The following is a 17539-nucleotide window of genomic DNA, read 5'->3' as shown; positions in this document are numbered from 1 at the left end:
TGAAGGCTGCAATGCTATTCTCCCGTTGTGACGCTTTGAAAATTCTAGTTCTTTGCAAAACATTAATTGCTTCATAATCACCACCTCATTAGAAAGAAAGCATTTCAAATTCTCCATTAATGTATCGTTTAGGTGATGCTACTCGGCCTCATCAGTTTATACGTTTCCTGCCATGAAACCAAAACATGTAAGTCGGTAAATCGGTCTCGGATGGTCGCGCGCATTGCCCCAATGAATACGATGTCCTGACTTAAGCGGTATGTCAGGAAGAATTTCATGTCACACTAGTCCTAGACATACCGATGCACCCTTGAGCGTGTTTTGAAAACTAAATGCTTTTCTATAATTTACTTTTGCTCCACTTTTACTCAAAATTTCGAGAGCTAGCAACCCAGTGAACGGGAAAGCTGAGCAAACAAAAAAAAAAAAAACAATAATTTAAATTTGAATTAGTTTTAAGTTCTAACCCACTACTAACTCACCTTTTATCGCGGCATTAGCCGAGAAATTCTTATTCCACTCCTCCATGGTAATCTCGCCTTCCGCCAACTCCATTTGCAGCAATTTATCAAGTTGTTCTGTAACGTCCAAGCGTTGCACCGAATGTGCAAGCCCGGCTTTCACTAGAATACGATTGATTATCGAATGCTTCGATATGCAAGGCGCCAAGGGATCCTCGGTTTCGGTGATTGTACCCCAAAGCACAATGGGTAGTGAGTTTGAATCAGGCGTGCGTTTACCTTGCATAGTTGCGGAAAGTGATTCAAATGAGATGACAGTGTGTTTGAAATAATCGATGGCGGAATGGGACCATGTCGACATGCCACCGGTTGGCTCGACGCATGCCAAGTGACAGCGATACACTGCATTTGTTACGCGATCCCACTGATGATCTATAACTCTCAGCTGATCACCGGTAATACCTGCGATGGTAGCACCGATATCACGCAAAAATACCGTATAAGTTTGACATTCGACTTCAGTTTTTATCAAAATTATAATAGCGCGATACCATTCGCGCTGACTGGATGAAATATTTATATTCTTGGCATAGTCACTTTTATATTTCGTATAGACCAAGCAGCGTTCGCCAACAGACCAATTTTTCGTATTTTGCGAGCTTAATGAAAAGCTCGATGCATTTGATTGTTCATCACTTTGTGCCTGTTGCAATTGATTGTGAAATTTGGTAATGCCTGTTGTGAGACTGGAAATATTTATATAAAACTCGCCAGGATCTGCGATATGCATAACATTGACTGGTGTGCGTTTGAGCACCTTTACAGGGTTACTACTGCGCGCTACGGCGTCCGTCGTATGTGGGTTATTGCCCTGCAATGTCATGTCTTTGTCTTTGAAATTCATATTTACCGGCAAGCCATCTGTCAATGGATTCATAGGTAAATTCAAGCGTTTCTTTGGCGTTTTCAAAACTTCCACCACTTGCGAACTCTCACCAGTCGATATGCAGTGCCCGTACTTGGCAAGCATTGCGCCAATATTGATGTCCATATGCTTTTTGCAAACATGCAATGATACTCGGAATGTAGTTTGACTGGATGAGAGGATGGTCATTTGTAATGTGGGATTGGCAGACAGTTGGCTAAATTCGCGAATGGCTTCAGCAGTCCAGGCGTAGTTATTATTTTGCAACGGTTCGACATCGGCTAGGGCGCATTTGATGGCGAACTCCTTTTGACTGCGAAATTTGTTGGTAAGTGGGTAAATTTGACGCCAATTAACAATTTGTTGTGAACCTTCGTCTACGAGGTGTACAAGAATTTTGCCTGAAAATATAGAAAAGTTTTTATTTTCATTTTTCAATGGTTGGAGAAGTAATATATGTATATTAGGTCGGGTCGATTTGTGGGGAGGCAAAAAAATCGCCCATTGGTCTGTGAAAATCATATTCTAGGGATCAAAATAAGAAACTTTGCCGAAAGGACCATACCTCTAAAACGAATTCTGATGTCCCCCAATTTGGGTCGAACTTTTTAGTTTCTTTTCTCATGTAAAGGCCAAAAATGGTGATATTTTGAAATGATTGTATGGGGAACCCCCCAGGGGAGTTTCAGGGGGTGTGCCACTGGCATGGGTGGATCGGCCGTCCAAAGTTAGTGGGGGTCGGTCATACATTTGGACTCGATTGGAGCACTCTAAATGGGTCAAAGTGGGATTTTTCGTTCGACCCAAATTGAAGGACATCAGAATTCGTTTTAGAGGTATGGTTCCTTCGGCAAAGTTTTTTATTTTGATCCCTAGAATACGATTTTCACAGAGCAATGAGCGATTTTTAAATCGACCCGCCCTAATGTATATACTTGTGCTCATTTTATCTTTTATACGCAATATTCTGTATGCAAAATTTTTTCAATAAAAATATATTGCATTGTTCAAGACGAATCTATGTATTAAAGGTGGTGTCGGTATATCAGCTGAATTTTTTTTTCCTTTCGCCGTGACCATGTGGCTGTCAGCCCAGAGTGAAACAAGGCGAATTCGTTATTTTTTTCCACTTTGCCAATACTTTGATTTGACAATCAAACGTAAAAAAACATTGTTGTTGGTCTAGTGCCACCACCTTTAATGAATGCGTCTTGGCATTGTTTACCAAAAATCTTATAAATCGAAATTCCAAGCTTTGCACAAAATTCATAAAAATTGTCACCTATCATATCTTACCAAAGTCTTCCTAGTTTGTTTTGGTTTCGTTAATCTGCGAGTTTTAAGATGGGTAGGAGATTAGCCTTCCACGTCCGAGCCTGATTCCGGGGCTGCCGGCTTTGCCTTCAGGCTGGCATGGGAGGTAAGGCAATGCCATTTTCTTCTCGCTGTTTTTTAGGTTATACCGCCTATGTTCGGTCGTAAGAGCCTCGTTCCTTTTAAACAGCAGGTGCCACGAGAAGATGAGCGTGACAGTTGGGAGGAATCGCCTTTACATTCGCGCCCCCGCTCCCATTAGCCCATATAAGATGGTGTTTAGTAGGCCCCCTCCTCAAAAGTAGCCTTGGAGCAACGATACAGCGACATGGATAAACAAGTCAAGAAAAGTCCAAGAGAAGACAAAAGAAATTGGAGCGACAATCTTGCCACCAAAGCACAGGCTGCTGCGGATACATATCTCACCTGCGATCTCTACCGAACTTGTTAGTGAGACTATAAAAGCCATTGGAGCGCTAAATGCCAATAAAGCACCAGGGCCGGACAACATAAATTCAAATCTTCTCCAGAACTAACCCTCAAGTGAGTGCACGACGTGTACTTCCTTTATCATAGGGTATGTGGAACTCTGAAAAGAATCTCAACGAGCTTAAGAAAGGTGTTATTACGTTCCGACCGGAGAAAGGAAATTTATGTAAATTCAAAAATGTTTAGAGGTATAACATTGTTAAGCATAGTGAACAAAATCATCGCGCACATAATAAACAAATGGATGTCGGATGCCCTTCTGAGTAGCTTGAGGCCACTCTCCACAGGAGTAAGGCAGGAATGCGTGTTATCCCCGCTTCTGTTCAATCTAGTGCTGGACCTAATAATGCAGCAAGCTTCCACGGCTAATAGCAGTATCTCGTGGGGTTTGTACGGCAACCTCGAAGACTTGGACTACGTTGATGACATCTGTCTGTTGCCACACAAATTCACACACATACAGTCAAAAAAGGTGGCTGTAAGCGATTGCGCAGCTAAAGCAGATTTGAGGATTAACATTGCAAAGACAAGGAAGATTTGCCTCAACGCCACAGAACCGCAGCTTGCGTATATCAAATAGCAAAAAGTCGCACTCTATTTGGTAGTTAGACAAAGTTAGGAGATCTTCGTAATTATCCAGGCATACGAAATTAAGAACCCTAGAATCACGCGTGAAGTCTGTCGTTCTGTATGGCTGCGAAACATGGAATACGACAATGTGCGATGCAAAAACTCTGCAAGCATTCATTAATCGTTGCCTCCGAAGAATTGTGCGCGTTGTCTGGCCAAACACCATCTTTTACACTGACTTTTGGAGTTTGACGAAGCAGATTCCTGTTTATCTCGATACTCGACGACGAAAATGGAAATGGATTGGACATACAATTCGGAAGTCTAACGGAGATATTGAAAAAGCAGCCTTAGACTGGTGCCTACAAGGAAATTGCAGGCGACGCAGACCATCCAAAACGTGGAGACGATTAGTTGAAACAGAAGCGCTTCAAGCGCCATGAATGACAATCAATTTTCTTGCATGGATTAAACCTAACTTTAACTTGTTTGTTGAGGCCCTATGTTCCTCCTAGAGACCACAGGAAAATATATATGCAATAATTAGAATCCTCAGGAATTTTCTGGGTATGCATTGTTAAAGTCCATTCAATTTTAGTATAACGAAGTGTAAGTTTGAAGTCGCTCAAAATCGTTTGAGAATTTGTTTGCTTACGATGTAACCCGAAAAATATCTCAAATTTTAAAGATAAAGTGAGTTTATAAAATTGACTACAAGTGTATACATACATACTGAAAAATAAATAACCGAGTTATAAAACTTAGTATTCACTTACCACCGCCGCGTATTTCCTCGACGCGTGCTCGGTGCCATATATCCTCGATATGTACAGCACAGCACATTTGTAGTGGAGCCACAAAAATAGGTTGCAATGTCATAGTCGAGTCCGAATATTTGAAATTCAAATTGGTTTTCAGACTTTGTGCTGCCTCAATAGTGTCCATCTGGAAATGAAAATTGTTTAATGAATATCACTCACTCTCTTTGTATGCTTTGGAAATCATTTGTTTATACCTTTATAACATAGAAAATATGCGGATTTTCAATATATCCCACTTTTACAACCAACATATCCCCATTATGAAAATAATGTTTCGGCAATCTTTGACTTGTACGCGCCGTGGGAGATATTTTCTGGAGGAAAAAAAGGTGTTAGATATTAGTTAGATATCATAAACTTATACGTTTTTGATAGGATATTTTTATATGTATTTATGCATATATATTTGCTTCTGAAAAAGAACATTAAAACATTTTTTTGGGTTTTGCTTTTCATTTCTATAATCATTTATTTTAGGTTGGGTTAGGTTGAAGCGGTTGTCTGTGGGGCACTCTCAGGCTCATAGCCCATTATGATGCCGCGTAGGGAGCTTTCCCTATCTCTCCTAAAACCAGTGTGTGCTTTTCAAAAATTTTAGAACATCTCCGATTTCATTTATTTCAGTTCAAAGAGATTTGTTTCAACTGCGTTTTGAAGATATTATCGCGGAAAGGGTCACCTTGGGGGCCAAACGCATTATTTTTTCGGTGTTGGTCATGATGTTTCGGCCAATAAGGCGGCGGTTTCGTATATTGACTTTCAATTGGGCTAGAAAACCTCGTTGTTTTTGGCGTATATATCCTGAACTTCTAATAACCCCACATATCAAAGTCTGCTGACGTTGAATCGCGCAATTTAGGTGATCCGTGAAAATCGACATTTTTCGATAAATCGCTTTGGAAACAATGGTATTCATAAATTGTTTCTGCGTCGAGCTCAGTAGACGTGCAGTAGCAGGCATGTTGAAATCAATAATCACCAATGCCATTTCCATGAACAATTAGAGTCGCGAAATCTGTTATTATGATACGAAAGGTTAAGTGGCTGTCTTACGACGCACTCAAGTACCTTTCCTCCTTTCTTAAGTCATGGAAACCCATCCGGCCCAACCAGATTGAACCTCTTCTCGTCCATAAATACTACTTTTTTCCATTCTCCGGGTCCCTTGCAAAAACGAGGCGGCGTTCTTTGCGAGATTTACTCAAAGGTAGATTTTTAGATTTTATGCTTCATATATCGCGCTTTTAGAATAGCCCTTCGAACGGTGGATTTGCTGGCCGCAATATTTGCCATTTTTTTAATTTTTGCTGTTAGAAGGTCGGGATTTGATGCAAGGATTTTGCGAGTTTCCTTCGGTGCCAAAACCATCGCAGCTCTGCCTTTGTAGTTCGTACCATAGGAGGCATCTACTTTAACGTAAAGTTCCACAACTTTAACCAATCTTTTGGGCGATTTGGCTATTTGCGAGTCCCTCTGATGTCAAGATATCGGTTTGCTCCTTTTCGCGATCTGTTAAACCTTTCTGCTTTCCTATTTCATTAGAATTAAGAAGTTTTTGACCACACACTTTGAAAGCTTAAAAAACAATCGCTTCTCAGTATTTTAATATCAAATTTGTCATTTGAAAGTTAAAAAAAGAAGAACAGCTCAGTATCTGCACTACAACTTATGCATATATGCACTTATATTACCTTAAGTGGTGGCGGCATGTTCGCTTCGCCTGACCTCTCCCGCGCCAGGCCGGTGTATAAAAAAGAATCCCGCACCGAAATCGTTTCTTCGCCCGAAGTAGTGATTAGATCAACTGAAAGTATATTTTCCTTGATGCGTTCGATAATGCTGATGCGCACAAATTGATTGCGTGTAATTTCTATAAGTAAATTATTAGCCTCTTCGTTCCATGCTTTACCTGCCGGCATTATATCATTTATGGCGCAACGGATGGCAGCGAAGGGAACGTTAAGCGATTTGCGATCGATTTCACAGAATCTGAAAGAATTCAAGAAAATTAAAAAAAGCTGCATATTTTCATCATCAATTTTATTTGTACGCACCGTTCTTTTGGCATTTCCACGTGCAAGCCGAAATCGACTAAAAACACCTTATAGAGATCCTGTGATAGTGTTTTCTTCACCATAGCGCGATACCATTGATTATCATCGGCATGATAAGTCATATAGCATTGGCCTTCAGCGATAACTTTCGGTATTACATCGGTTTGCATGAAATTTACATATTTATTTGAAAGTTCCCGTATTTGGCGAATTGCATTCTTAGTTTGTACATAGAAATGTTCTGGCGATTTCACATAGCTGATGCGCACCAGCCCTTTGTCGCGCAGTACCGGGACTTGTGTTTCCGTATCCGAAGTGTTGTCGTTATTGGAGACATCATCTTCGTTGTCGTTTTGTCGTTGTGCTTGTCGTTTCTTTTTATTCTTTTCATTATTTTTACGTTTGTGCTTTTCAGTGTAACGGTCAACATCCATTTCATCGGATGTATCTGATCTTACTTCGCCGAAAGTTTGATTTAAATCACTATAGACGGGCGTGAAGCGTAAGCTGATCTTTGGATCGACGTAATTGAGACTGAAAAATTGTGAAAAATCTTTGCGCATATCGTGTTTTACCTCAAAACTGCAAATAAAAATGTTTAAAGTTAGTAAGTAGACAAGAGGAAAACGGTGGTTTGGGAAGATTCAAATTTCTTAGTGGTGAAGGGTTTTTCAAGTTCAAGTCTCTTTTTAGCAGTGTTTCGTTTCGGTGATTTCAACCAAGAAAATTGGATATGTTAATTTATAACCGGATATGTTATTTGACTATAGAAGGGAAACTCGAGGTTGAAAGGCCCTTTATAATATGGAAGGAAGTTAAATATTCACGGGGCTTATTTGTAGCGAATTGTCTTGAGCATAAAGCATTGTAGTCCTGCAGAACTTTTTGTAGCCTACCATCATCCATGCTGATGATGCGACCTGCAGCATTATAGTCCATTGAATTTGCAATCAAGTACAAACTTCAAGTGATTATAAAATTCATTTACATAGATAAACAGATCCTTTATGAGGTTTATACTTCGACCTCATGGTTTTTTGTGTCCTCTATTCATCACAGTACCTCATAGAGACCCAGTTCCCTTACTAAACTTACGATAGAGCTGGGTTGGATTGAGCGTATGTGCCTGCTTCCGGCTGCAGATGACTACGCAGTCTGTAGTGCCCTGTGAGAGTGCCCGTGAGCATTCTCAGTTTGTCGTTGCGGAGGGTTATGAGTCTTTTAAACCTCTTTTGGTTGTACCCTACCAGTAGGGATTTTGCCTGGTGTAGTCCCATAGTTTGGTGCTTGCAAACCTCCCTTAGCCCTAGCTCTTCACTCTTATGCGTCTGCTTGATGGTGCGTTGTCCCATGGCAAGGAACTGCTCGGGTTCTCGAGTCTGCAGCCTCTCTCCCAATTATACCCCTGTGTCCTGGAACCCACATTAGCCGGATGCCATTGTGCGTTCTTAATAGATTAAATTTCTCGATATACTCAAGGACCAGTGAAGACTTGATCTCACAGGACTATAGGGCATTGAGTGCCGCCTGACTGTCGCTCAGAATGGCAATTCGCTTATTCTGGAAATTTCTGTCTAAGTTTATCTCTGCACATAGACAGGTGGCAAAGATTTCCGCTTGAAAGATGTTTGGAAAACTGCCCATCGGCACAGAGCGTTTGGTTCCAGCGCCTATCGCTTCTGGGGCCTTCGAGCTATTTGTGTACCAGTGCAAGGTACACTCATGGAGTTTCTTTTCAAATGCAGACCTACTCCAGTTTAACTTTAAATATCGTTAATTGTTTGATAATTTTTTTCGCTGAGGTGCCACTCCCCTTATCTGCCATCCAAAGTGCAAGGTAAATTTTTGTTTATGTGGCAGAAATGGCCTAGCACCGTGAACAAACAAAAATTTCTAAAATCAACGGTATTTTGTAGACCTTTGAAACTTGCACTCCTTCGCACTGAAATTCAATGGGCTATAAAACTGCATACGTAGAAAAATTCTGAAAACTCTGGTTAAAGAGTTGACAGTTTTGATTAAATTTTGAAAAATTTTATACAAAGTTTGAAATTTTCCGTTATATGGTTTTTGTTGTGAACTAAATTGAAGTAAATTTTTTATATAAAAATAGTGGAATGTTTATAATTATCCAACGAGAAGAAATGAAAACAAATATGAGAAGAATTCCCTGAGATATGAGATATGAGTTAATAATGATAAACTCATCATTAAATAGTTCAATGCTTTTAGTTGGAGTTTACCGCATTCTTGAAAGCAATTCTAAAAATGGATGTCAGGTTTGGTGAATATGGTGGGTGTCCTAAACCAAGGTTAAAAGATTTTTACAGGTGTGGCCACTATTAGACCGTTAACAGGCTCTCAGCGCATTTGATAGGATCAGCTGATGGGCTGATATAACGCAATGAGCGGACAGAATTTGGTTGCCGAGTACTCGGTGACTTGGCAGCTGAAGTTGCGCACACAATTCTGTTTTTCACCATAGCTAATGACCAAACCTGGTAAATCTATCATTTGTGTTCTAAACGTCCTAAACTTTCCAAGCCACAGTTTGGTGAATAGTATAAAAAAAAATTTCGAAAACTTGTTATATGGAAGAAAATGTCAAATTTCGTCTACAAAAAAAAAATCACAATGAAGTTAGAAGTGGCTAAAAATTGTCATTGATTTCTTATATGTGTTTTACCTGATGGAAATATAAAGTCTCTTCTATGCGCTATTTCCCCTCTTTACTCGATTAACTTGAAGAAAAATTTGCATGCGAAAGAAACAACAAAGTTATCGAGTAAAATTCGCCGCTAGCGAGTATGGCTGTAGATCATTAGACTGGTATACCGCACTGCCTTACTAACACATGTAATTTGGTGCCTTACCTTTCTGGTCTAGAATTTCGAAAAAATCGATTTTTCTTTATGTTATACTTTCAAAAATATACTTGCAAATTTTTATATTGAAATTCGTTGTAGTTTAGACGTTACAGTCCTTTAAAACGAGACCGGTTTGGAGTACGACGCCAGGTATAAGCGCGTTAACCGTGTTTTTTTCGCAACTATTTTTTCCGAGTTGGCGTTGGTAATTTCTCAAAAAGTACAGAACCGATTGATTTAAATTTCTAATATGTTATTGAGTAGACTTGTGGCTCTCGCGGGTAGCAGAATTATAATTTTATAATAAATTTTTCTACTTTTTTTAAGAGCGAGAACGTGAAAAAAATCCAATAAACAGAGAAAATATCTAGAAAAAAAATTTTGGTTTTTGTAAATCTGCTACCCATCATAGCGACATACTATATCTCCTGATGCATAATCGACCGATTTTTTTTTTTAGACGTACCTGAGTTGCCCAATCAGTTATGCCAGTGGCAGGGGTTACGTCAGGGGAAGCAATATTTTTTATTATTGTCATTTAAATTTTTTTTTTTTTTTTGTAAATTGAAGAATTGATCTAATGAATAAAAACGATTTTCAATTGATACCGATTGTTTTTCTTCAATTTTTAACGTCTTCAATTTTCACGTCTCTAGACCATAAAGGTGCCTTAAGGCAGCTCTCTTCGCGCGTTGCCGACATGTCCTCCTTTGTACCAGTTGCTACATCTATTCGCCACTTGTAAACACTTGGCGAAAGGAAAAGGCGCATAGAGAAAATGTGGAACACCGTCAAGGAGAAAAATTATAAAATATCAACGGGTTTTTCGAGCAACTTGCAACTTGCACTTTATAACTAAAATTTAATGGGTCATATCTTTTTTTAAATTATGATAAAAAAGGTTTTAAATCTTAATGTAAATTTATCGATTTTTTCTAATTTTTGAGTAAAAATTGAAATTTGGACTTATATAGATTTTTGAAAAGTGTTTAAAACTGGTCAAAATACTGAGGTGCTACAGCTTTTTCGCTTTCGCGGGCTGTATACCTATATGTAAATACATAAATATATGTAGTACTCACGTGAAAGGACTTTTTGTAAGTTCTGAAATATGTACATGGCATTCAATCTGCTCTAATTGGGCATTGTAATTATCGAACACATTGCGTAGATGTATATCCACAGGTACTCCTCGCTGATATTGTTCCAATTCGGTGCGCATTTTCTAATTAATTCAGAGTGGAATAAAAATTACATTCAATTATATACAAATTAGGTTTATTTGAAAAGGTTAACTTACATTTAAAATACTCTGTGACTCGCCTAGTCTTCCAAATGCATCTCGAATAGTCTGCTGGGGTTCCATACATTGGAAATGTAAGTCTTCTAAAATGCGATGTTCCTCATTTTGTAGGAAGTTGTGTAGTTGTAGGAAATAATCGGATACATCCTTGAAGCACTGGGTGGCGTATTCTTCTAGCTGAGTTGCAACAGTTTTGATATCCTGAAATGAGAAAAAGATCACAATTAGCAAAGAAGTGAACGAAACAATGAAAAAAAATTAAGTTTATTAATTAATTACTGATTTTTTTGTTAATCGAAGTTAATTCAGTTATTTTCGTTATTTTCGCTATTTTCGTATATTTTGTTTCTGGCCGTCAAAATGCAAATATTAATTTCAACAAGTTGAGCTCAAGGCTGGAAATCAAACTAGGCATTGCTTTAAAACATGCGGGCTACCTCACACCAACTTCGTTACATTGGCGGTTTGTGAGTTGGCAGCTCGACAAAAATGTTTTGCAGTGAAGAATCGTTTTGACTTATTTCTGCTAGTTTGGTACACTTTTTCGCACCAGGTGAATCTCTGGCGAATGAGCTTCGTTTCATCTATTGGATGAAAATATCTTTGATATATCACTTTTTTTTACTGTAAAAATAAGTTGCACACTTTTTTCTTCACTTTATGATATTTTAAACTTAAACTTCGCGCCTGATCATCAAACGCCAATTAACAAACAGCTGTTTGTTATTTTGCCAATTACCGATCAAATTGCCAAAGTTGCCACCACGGCGCTTCGTAATTTGGCGCTGAGGTGCTTTTGCTGGATTTTTAAGACCAAAATATTAGTTTGGGGAAAAATGAATCCATTATTTTCTCGGTAGATGCTTGTAGTGATCGATATCTCGTAAAGCACCGATCACATTATTTAAAGTATTCGCTCGTTGTCAAGGTGACATTTTACGCAAAAAAATTATGTTCCTGTATTCAGTTGTGAGTTACAGGGTATTAGCAATGGAAGAAAGAGATTTTACATTTTTTCTTTGGTAAAGGCGAAAGTGCAAGCCAAGCCGCTGGAATTGTGAATGGTGTTTATGGTGCCGATCGCGTAACAGGTAATTACGTGCAATTTTGGTTTCGTCGAAATTTTACGCACAAATAATGGATTTCTGTCCCCTCAAACTAATATAATATAACTAAAACTGCCAAATAACGAAGCAACGAGGTCGGTGTGTAAGCCCCTACTATAAAATTGTGTATTCTATTAAATTATATTTATAATTCCTATCTTATAGAATTCAAAGTCACTTGGAAACAAATGGAGATATACCAGGTGAAGTCCAAAATAAACAAGACTGAGCTAAAGTAGAAACGACAGGAGCTTTGCGCTGATAACCGCGAGTTTATTCATTCAAAATAGTTCCCTCTGGCCTCGATACACCGTTTTGCCCGATCTAAAAGCTTTTAGAAAGAGTGTTTCAGTTCTTTGACCGAAATGTCCTTCAGGATGTCGATAGAAGCCTTTCGATGGCCTCTACGGACACAAAACGTTTTCCTTTCATGACCAAATGCAATTTTCCGAATAGGTAGAAGTCAAAGGAAGCCGTATCAGGGAGCATAGACTTGATTTTTGACTTCTCGAAACGCGATTTTTTGGACTGGATATGGTCATGCTGTAAATAACCATTTAAGAAGTTGGTAGCGAGGATGTTGCAACAAAAGAGGTGCTGAAGCGCTAGTTGGTACAGTGAACAAACATTAAGAATACAAAATGTACAGGGTTTGATTGAAAAGAAATGAGCCTTATTTTAAAGTGATAACGTCTTATAATTCGATTGGGTTGCACGGCTTGCATTCGGTTGCACGCACGAAAAAATGTGTCGTTACCTTGCTCATTAGTGTTACCTTGCTCATTTGTCGTTACCTTGCTCATTTGTCGTTACCTTGCTCATTGCCGTTACCTTGAATGAACTGCAAGCGAAGCGCGGAACGAACAAAGCAAACGAACGGCAACGTTCGACATCTTGCTCTCTCCTACTTAAGTGAGCGTATATATGTATGTATATGCGCATATGTACATATATAAATTCACGTATTTGTATATATTTGCATATGCCTTCTTATTGATTATTATTAATTTGATTTACTTGAAGAATTTAAAATAAAGCCAAGTTTGTTAATAATACCTGTTGCTTTAATGTTATTATTATTAATTTTTTTATTATATTATATATGAAGGAAATAATGTATGGTAATATTTACCTTATACCTTATAAGATATGTTGTATACTAATATATGTATATTATATAAACATGCATATACATATACAATTTCGCGCAATTTTCAAAAAGAACAAATCTATATGTAAAGATGCATACAAGTCATATGAAAAATATCAAATATACGAATCTATTCCGTACGCAAGCAAATGTAAGCTAATGTGCTTGAACTGCAAGCGAGAACGCGGAACGAACGACAAAGAGCACAATCGGCCTCCGCGTTCGGCAACTTTCGACATCTGGCTCTGTCCTACTTGAGTGAGCATATATATGTATGTATATGTATGTATATGCGCCTATGTAGGTATATAAATTCACATACTTGTATTTGCATATGCCTTCTTCCTGTGTGCATGGTAATGAACCATTTCTCTATTGGGAATAGGACGATGATAGAAAAAGTAGGAAATGAAAGGGAGTGTTTCGAGTGTAAAGTGTCTTGAAAAAGGCAAATCGATGATGGTGCCTCTTAGTGTTGTTGACTTATTAACGTCTGATGCACAATCGAAATTGAAGATATCTTTCATGAATTTGATAAATGTTTCGTCATTTTTCACGTTTGTGTAAATGTAACTTGACCTATTCCATTTCAATTCCATTTACCTCCTCCTCTATATCCATACAAAATATCTATCAAACAAATAATTAATAATTAAAATTTTGTTTTGAAAATTGCAACCATTCCATCAATATTTTCTTATGACGTTATCACGTTAAACTATCGTCAGTAAACCGACTTTACAGACAACCTCTTTTTTTTAAGCAGTTTTATTAAACCTTTTGGCTTATACAACTAATATTCTTCAAAATAGGACCCTTGAGCGTCAATATACCGCTGACAGCGGTCCTTCCACTGCAGGCAACATTTTTTAAACTCATCCGCCGGAATCGCGTTCAATCCTGCTGTCACAGTTTTTTGGATCGCCTCGATGGAATCGAAACGCCTTTCTTTTCAGGCGCGGGAACAAGAAGAACTCCGGAGGGGACAGGTCTGGGCTGTAGAGAGGGTGGGGAAGCACCGGAACCCCCATCTTGGCCAATGCAGAGGTGCAGAGGAAGGCGGGTTGCGCCGGCGCATTGTCGTGATGAAGGGTCACATTGGTCGACGTCCTCCCGGCCTTCCTTGAACGACTTGTGCCACCGTTTTACCTGGGCACTGGACAGAGATTGGTCCCCGTAAGCCTGCTTGAGTAGCCCAATGGATTTGGTACTCGTTTTGTTTAGCTTTACGCAAAATTTGATCGAGTAACGTTGCTCCAACGATCGCTGCATTTTCGCCACTGCAAAATTCCAACACACTTTTAAAACAGCTTTCACGCGCGGAGCGATGTTGACTGCACCGCTGTTGCCAGCGAACTGGGACCGGTTTCTAGTGGAAGGGGAAGGTCCAACAATCGTTTTCCCCCACCAGCCGATACGGTTGATCGCTTGGCAGAAGCTCCGCGCGGGAAGGCTCATTACTTTTCAATCAAACCCTGTATATAAGTCTCAATTTCTTTTATTTACAGTTATTTTACGATAAGAAGCACCGAAACGAACACGCCTAACAGCACCGCGTTATCACCAACAGCTTGAAGCGCTGCCAGTTCCTATCTCATCACCCGATATTTGTTGAAAATTACGATTTTCGAGTAAGCTCTCTTGAGGAGTAATAAACTTATTAAGAATCATCAAATGCAAACTGACGCAAATTTCAGTACATTTCAAGTAAAATAAATCGTAAAAAATTGCAACAAACTCCTCTATACATAACTTGGGATTTTTTTATTAAAATTTGTACATGCGAATCGAGAAAAACAAGTAGTGACATACAGGAAATCATAGAAACAAGCAAATTAATGGAATTATAAAAATCATCAAAATTGTTGCTAAAAACTGCGCCAGGCAGCCACCGAGTGCAGCATGAACCAACGCAGCAAATAGCATGAGCCCGCTTCTTCTTCTTGACTTCTCGACCAGACACAAGCCAGTACACATTGGTTAGTGCATCTTGTATACTACCTTATAACACTAATAAACTTTAATTATTTGACTCAATTATTTGAAAAATGAAAAAAGGCAATTAAATTGCAGTCAACAAAATTATTATATATGAGCAAAAAATAATTTTGGCGGACGATTCGAATAGGAAAAACTAATCACTTCGGTGTGAGAACGTAAAAATAAAATAAAAATTCATAAAATAAAAAAAATCATAAAATAAAAAAAAATGCATAAAATAAAAACAAAGAAAAAAAAAACAAAAAAAAAAAAGCAAATATACTCAAGACACTTGTCTTCACTAATTGACTGTTGTTTGGCTGTTAAAACGACTGTTTGTTCAAGGAGCGGGGGAAACCAGCTGCGTACTACTGAGTTCTGCCAATTCGGTCGAAAAGCTGCAACAGACTCAGCCTATAAAAAGCATTATTCTCCAGCTTCCCAGCAGCCACAAATTTTCGCTTTTCATATCGAATTAATTTTTAATGCTCTTAAACGATTCGCAAAGCGCAGCGTGAGCCAGCAAGCAGAGATAAAGCCTAGTGGATTGAATGACAGCTACTCAAGGCTCATTTATGCTCGATTTTCGGCATGCTTTTGTTTGTACGTATGTATGCTTGCTGCGTATGTATGTAGCTGCCAACCAGGTTATGGAAAATATTTATATACATATCCACTAATGGGTATATTTACCTTCTGTTAAAAAAGCAACCGGAATTCGCTAATAATATGAAAAAGGTTCTATTATTCATTGCTATTTATTCAAGGGTTAAATGCTACAAGATTGCCAAGGGCCATTTACCTGAGAGTTTAGGGAACCAAAAAATGGGTAATATTTCGAAGATTTTTAAATGAATCAATTTATTTAGTTAAGAAAATATTTTTGGATATTTACGTTTATGTATTTGCGCGTATTTATCATTTTTAAGAAATTTCTGGATTTATCTCTGAAAAACAATTTTCTAATTTTTACAAAACAATCGATGTGAGGCTTACCGCACTTCCTTTGGCTTAAAAATATATATGGCTACCACCTCATTTTACATAGCATAATTTTCTTTCCGAAATCTAAAAAATGTTTGGGTATTTTAGAGTACTGCCACGCCAGGCGCTTCGCTAGAACCGTATTTTGAACTGATTTTTCGCTGGCTCGTTGCACGTATTTGAATATAACTCGAAAAGTTTTGGGGAATCCCATTATGAAAATTGCAGAATTTACTGAGCACAGTTTAATCTTTCAATAAATAAAACAAAATAAAAAAAAACATTAAAAAAAAATTACAAAAAATTAAATTTCTTTGATAACAAAAAGAAAAAAAAAATGCAATTTTTAAAAAAAGCATTTTTTTTAAATAATATTTCGTATGCAACTTCTTCAAAAAACAAATTTTTCTCAATAATATTTCGTCTTAAGAAATTAAAGTTTTTTCTATAAAAATGTTAAAACAAATTCACTTTAAAAACTCTATTTCAAAATATTTTTTTTTTAATATTAATTTTTTTTTTTTGTTTTGAAATGTTCACAGATCCGATGATACTTAAAAGCTCTCTATCAAAATATTTTTTTTTTAAATTAAAATTGTTTTTTATAAAAATGTTAAAAGAACTTAAGATACTTCGCAATACAAAACACTACCCCAAAATGTATGTCTTACAAAAACAAAATTTACAAAAATCTTACAATGAACTTAAGATACTTCACTTTGAAAAACTCTGTACAAAAATATTTGGTCCTAAAAACTAAACAATTTTTTTTATAAAAATTTTCATAGAACCGAGGATCCTTCACTTAAAAATTAAAAAAAAGTTTTTTTTTAATAATAATGTTCACAGAACCGAAGATAGTTCATTTTAAAAGTTTTTTTTTTTAAATGTTCACTTTAAAATACTCTATACCAAAATATTTTGTCTTAAAAATGAATTTTTTTTTAATATTCAATTTAAAAAATTCTATACCAAAAATTTAAATATTGAACAATAAAAAAAGTTTTAAATTTTCAGAGTTCAGTTCTTAATAATCTGAAGTCTACAAATAAAGCAATTTTAAGAAGAATTAACGATAATGTCTAAAATACTCGGACCAGTTGACATGAAATCGCTCATCAAATTTTAAAATTTAAATCTTTGCCTTGTTGGCTGAAATGTATCCATTTGCATGTCAAATTCGAATTCGAAAGAGAAGGGAGCAAACTGCACCAGATGTGAGCTTTTTGTCACTAGTGGTGCTTACAACAATAGTAAATTGTAGGTTTTTTAATAAATTTAGCAAATAAAAATAAATTTGCGTAATCTACAATCTAAAAACACACCGCTAGCAATGTATTTTTCAAAAAATTTTGATATCATGACGTAGGCAACTGATCCGCTGTTTTTCGAAGTCGCGATATTCCTGATATTTATTTTCTCTTCATGAAAACAGACTAAATTACATTTTTCAGCATTTCTTCCATCCTTACAAAACATCTTTATTGAGCTTCAGCTTCTTCGGTGGATTTACCT

At 37.3% G+C, this 17539-nt stretch overlaps 1 protein-coding gene across 1 annotated transcript in view; it reads right to left on the bottom strand.

Annotated features, from left to right (window-relative positions):
- LOC129237971 (uncharacterized) overlaps nt 1–15962 on the bottom strand; it is a 34870-nt gene extending 18908 nt beyond the window's left edge. Inside the window, exons 1-8 of the mRNA XM_054872982.1 lie at nt 15936–15962; nt 10802–11005; nt 10584–10726; nt 6635–7216; nt 6272–6569; nt 4775–4894; nt 4536–4704; nt 483–1787 (exon numbers count right to left, since the gene is read on the bottom strand). Of these exons, the coding sequence (XP_054728957.1) occupies nt 483–1787; nt 4536–4704; nt 4775–4894; nt 6272–6569; nt 6635–7216; nt 10584–10726; nt 10802–11005; nt 15936–15962 (2848 nt within the window). The remainder of the gene's footprint in view (nt 1–482; nt 1788–4535; nt 4705–4774; nt 4895–6271; nt 6570–6634; nt 7217–10583; nt 10727–10801; nt 11006–15935) is intronic.
- Nucleotides 15963–17539: the final 1577 nt, after the last annotated feature.

This window comes from Anastrepha obliqua, chromosome 1 (assembly GCF_027943255.1).
Source record: "Anastrepha obliqua isolate idAnaObli1 chromosome 1, idAnaObli1_1.0, whole genome shotgun sequence".
Lineage (NCBI taxonomy): Eukaryota > Metazoa > Arthropoda > Insecta > Diptera > Tephritidae > Anastrepha > Anastrepha obliqua.
The sequence above is the reverse complement of the archived record's forward strand: the minus strand, read 5'-3'. Positions and strand labels throughout refer to the sequence as shown.